This window comes from Amphibalanus amphitrite, unplaced genomic scaffold, assembly GCF_019059575.1.
Source record: "Amphibalanus amphitrite isolate SeventyFive unplaced genomic scaffold, NRLGWU_Aamphi_draft 002125F_arrow, whole genome shotgun sequence".
Classification (NCBI taxonomy): Eukaryota; Metazoa; Arthropoda; class Thecostraca; order Balanomorpha; family Balanidae; genus Amphibalanus; species Amphibalanus amphitrite.
This window is the reverse complement of record NW_024883618.1, coordinates 1-3,873: the sequence shown is the minus strand read 5'-3', so window position 1 is coordinate 3,873 and position 3,873 is coordinate 1. Positions and strand designations below refer to the sequence as shown.

General features: G+C 55.3%; 1 protein-coding gene across 1 annotated transcript; it reads right to left on the bottom strand.

Annotated features, from left to right (window-relative positions):
* Positions 1-640: 640 nt before the first annotated feature.
* LOC122376400 (SH3 domain-containing protein C23A1.17-like) lies at positions 641-3,173 on the bottom strand. The gene has a single exon (XM_043356260.1). It carries the CDS (start codon positions 3,171-3,173, stop codon positions 795-797), a length of 2,379 nt encoding a protein of 792 aa, XP_043212195.1. The 3' UTR covers positions 641-794.
* Between the last annotated feature and the right edge of the window lie 700 nt (positions 3,174-3,873).

Genomic DNA, 3,873 nt, shown 5'->3' with positions numbered 1-3,873 from the left:
GTGAGGTTCCTCATTAGTTGATGGCACTTTGTCACATAACACTTGAGAGGAAGAAGCCACGCAAACCATGCGAGATATATAGCCCGCACGCACCCGCATCTCACGCTGAAGTTGTTCGTGGTTGCCGAACTTTAGGATAGGCATAGGCAGCCTATAGGGGAGAACGAGGTGAGTTGTATCACTTTTTACTTCAGGTCATATATCTCCCTAGATTTAACGAATAAAGTTACCGTTGATATACCAAAGGAAAGCTACAACCTTTCTCTACATGCATTCTACCGCACGTCATGCTACGGTTTCTTATTTTGGCTACACCTCGCTTTAAATTGGACCACTACAACTGGTACCATTTGCCCCACTAGTGAGGTAAGTTGTACTGCCTGGTGAGTTAAGATGTATCAATGTTTTATGATAGAAAATGCGACTTACTTACACTTCTACGCAGTCCGAAGAATGATACAAGTAGGTATCCTGATTAAAAAGCCCAGCTCCAGCCAGCAGATCAGCTCAGCCATTTCCTGATGTCGCTTTAGTGTACGCACGACCCATAAGAAAATCATATCATTTCTGCAATATAAACACATGTCGAAATCTGTTTGTCCGTCGTCCGTGTTTATATAATAAATATTAAAGGCGTCCCTTGCCATGAGACCGTGTATTTCGCATCATTCTCTCGATGACAAACCATTTTGTGAAAGGAACAAGGCAGAGTAGTCTGCTAACATTAAGCCAACACTGCGAACTCTGAACATTAAGCCAACACTGCGAACTCTGCAGTCAACTCATGTGTCAAACTAGTACGCGAAATCCGAGTCGTCAGAATCACAGTTCTGGCACACAAAGAGACCGGCACCATCGGAATTGATGCAAGCTTCATGTGCCCAGCGTTCACATGCCGAACACCGTATCCACTGTTCTCCTGGTCTGCTATTGGAATACGGCTCAACGCACACGAGGCAGAACGTCTCCTCTGCATCGGAATCATACGCCTCGCACCTCGACGCTGACTTATTCACTCGCTTCTTAGTCTTCTTTCCTTGGGCTTTTACCGTCCTCTTCTTGGCTCCTGATTCCTTCGAATTTGCCTTCCCGGTCTTGGGCTTCTTCTTTGCTTGTTCTTCTTCGAGCATTCGCTTTACTGGCGAGTCCGTCAACACCATCGAACTCCTCTTCTTTCTCCCTCGCTGCGATTTCCTCGCAGGAAGATGACCACTAAGGATGGGTCGAACTGCCTTCGGAGAAAACGTTTCGTCTGCACTACTGGCAGTCAAGTGGTGCGAAGCGTCCTCACAGTCAGTCACTTCCAGGAGAGCGCTGCTCGGGTCCGGCGCGCACTGAGGAGCGCTGCTCGGGCCCGGCGCGCACTGAGGAGCGCTGCTCGGGCCGGGCGCGCACTGAGGAGCGCTGCTCGGGCCCGGCGCGCACTGAGGAGCGCTGCTCGGGTCCGGCGCGCGCTGAGGAGCGCTGCTCGGGCCCGGCGCGCACTGAGGAGCGCTGCTCGGGCCAGGCGCGCACTGAGGAGCGCTGCTCGGGCCAGGCGCGCACTGAGGAGCGCTGCTCGGGTCCGGCGCGCGCTGAGGAGCGCTGCTCCGGCCGGGCGCGCACTGAGGAGCGCTGCTCGGGTCCGGCGCGCGCTGAGGAGCGCTGCTCGGGCCCGGCGCGCACTGAGGAGCGCTGCTCGGGTCCGGCGCGCGCTGAGGAGCGCTGCTCCGGCCGGGCGCGCACTGAGGAGCGCTGCTCGGGTCCGGCGCGCGCTGAGGAGCGCTGCTCGGGCCCGGCGCGCACTGAGGAGCGCTGCTCGGGCCAGGCGCGCACTGAGGAGCGCTGCTCGGGTCCGGCGCGCGCTGAGGAGCGCTGCTCGGGCCCGGCGCGCACTGAGGAGCGCTGCTCGGGCCAGGCGCGCACTGAGGAGCGCTGCTCGGGCCAGGCGCGCACTGAGGAGCGCTGCTCGGGTCCGGCGCGCGCTGAGGAGCGCTGCTCGGGCCAGGCGCGCACTGAGGAGCGCTGCTCGGGCCGGGCGCGCACTGAGGAGCGCTGCTCGGGTCCGGCGCGCGCTGAGGAGCGCTGCTCGGGTCCGACACGTGCTGAGGAGTGCCAGTTGCTCTTGCACCGTCCTCTCCAGCGTCTCTTGGACGATCTGTTACTTGTGACGGGCAGAAGTCTGCTTCACAGAAGACTTCAGGGTTAAGCGGAACTATGCCCGACACGCGGAACCCGCTCGTGATGTTGGCCTGTGTGCTGGCACTTGCCCAGGCGTCGCGGAGTACGCCGGGGATGTCGTGGATAGTCATTGTGCGCCCTCTGTTGTTGCGAAGCCAGTTCGCCTGTGCGCATCCAAGGTATCGTTTCAGTGGACCGTACACTGATCTGTCGAGAGGCTGCAGTTTGTGCGAGCAGTGGGGCGGGAATGACAGCAAGACCACGCCGTTTTCCTTAGCGTAGGTCACAGCCTCTACGCCAAGGTGACTTTCATGGTTGTCGAGAAGAAGAAGCACCGGCCTCTCTTTTGAGCATCGCGTGTGCTTCACGAAGTGGACGAGGAAGATTTTGAAGTTTTCCTTCGTCATCCAGCCAGATGGGTACGCGGAGCCGATGCATCCTGGAGGACCGTCTCTCACGAAGTGAGGCTGGTATCGTACCCGCGGAAATATTAGCATGGGCGGTACTGTATTTCCGCAGGCACTCACCGCTGCACAAACGGTCACCAGCTCACCGCGCTCCGCAGAGGTCAGAGACCCCACCTGCCTCGAACCTCTAGCGGTGACAACCTGTGGTGGCTTTTGCACCGTGGTGACTCCCGTTTCGTCCACATTCCAAATGTCCTCTTTGCTGAACTGGTAGCGGTCCACAACTTCCGTGAGCTTTGCAAAAAACTCGTTTACGTTGTGCCTGTTGAAGCCGCTTGCTCTTCCCATGCTAGTAGCTTCAGGGGTTCTCACGGCCAGGTTTCGGCGCTTACGAAATGACCGAAACCACTCCACACCCGCCATCTTGTTGTCCTCCCATGATTGAGGCACAGTGATCCCATATTTTTTGGCACAGTCATAGGCCAGGACGCGCACATCCTTTGGTGTCAGTCCGAAAAATATTTCGGCAGCCTCCTTCAGATATCCTTCAAGGATGGATTCTTGCTCATCTGTGAACACCCTTGTTCCGCAGTTCTGGTACCCCATGCGCTGTCCTAAACGTCCCTCTTTTTTCATGCGGACAAAACGGTTCAGGGTCTGATAGTTAACGCCAAAATTTTTCGCGACACCTCTAATTGACAGCCCTTTTTGAACGACTAGGGTTGCCGCCCTCTCCAAAACATCTTCCGGGCTGTTCTGCCGTCTATCTGTCTTTCGGACGTAGCTCCGACCCATGGCATTCGTGAGCTGGAAAAAGCGTTCAGGAATTAGGATTACAGGATGAAGCAAGTGACGGTCACGTGAATAATATGAATGATAGGCAAGTACGTAGGTTAAAATATATTCCTGCCCGGGGCCGGGATGATTCAATAAATGTCACCGAGGTTTTTTAGCGAAAACTCCGAGGGCCGTTAGGCCCGAGGTGCTTTTCGCTAAAAAAGCGAGGTGACATTTATTGAATTCCCGGCCTTAGGGCTGGAAGGTGTTTCCCATACCTGCCAAAAAGCTCACAACTATAATTGATAGTGACGTCAGCAGCCGTGTGGTTCAACGCGTTTAACCACACCCCTTGAACCACACGGCTGGCAATATTAAAGCACTGCATTAAACTTTGAAAAGTGTGGTACAGTGCACGTGCCATTAAAATGCCTGGATGTCTCGATTTAATCATGCAATGTAGCAGGTATGGGAAAGGAAGCATCCACCTTCATGGCAGGACATATAATTTAATTAGGTAGGTATAGGC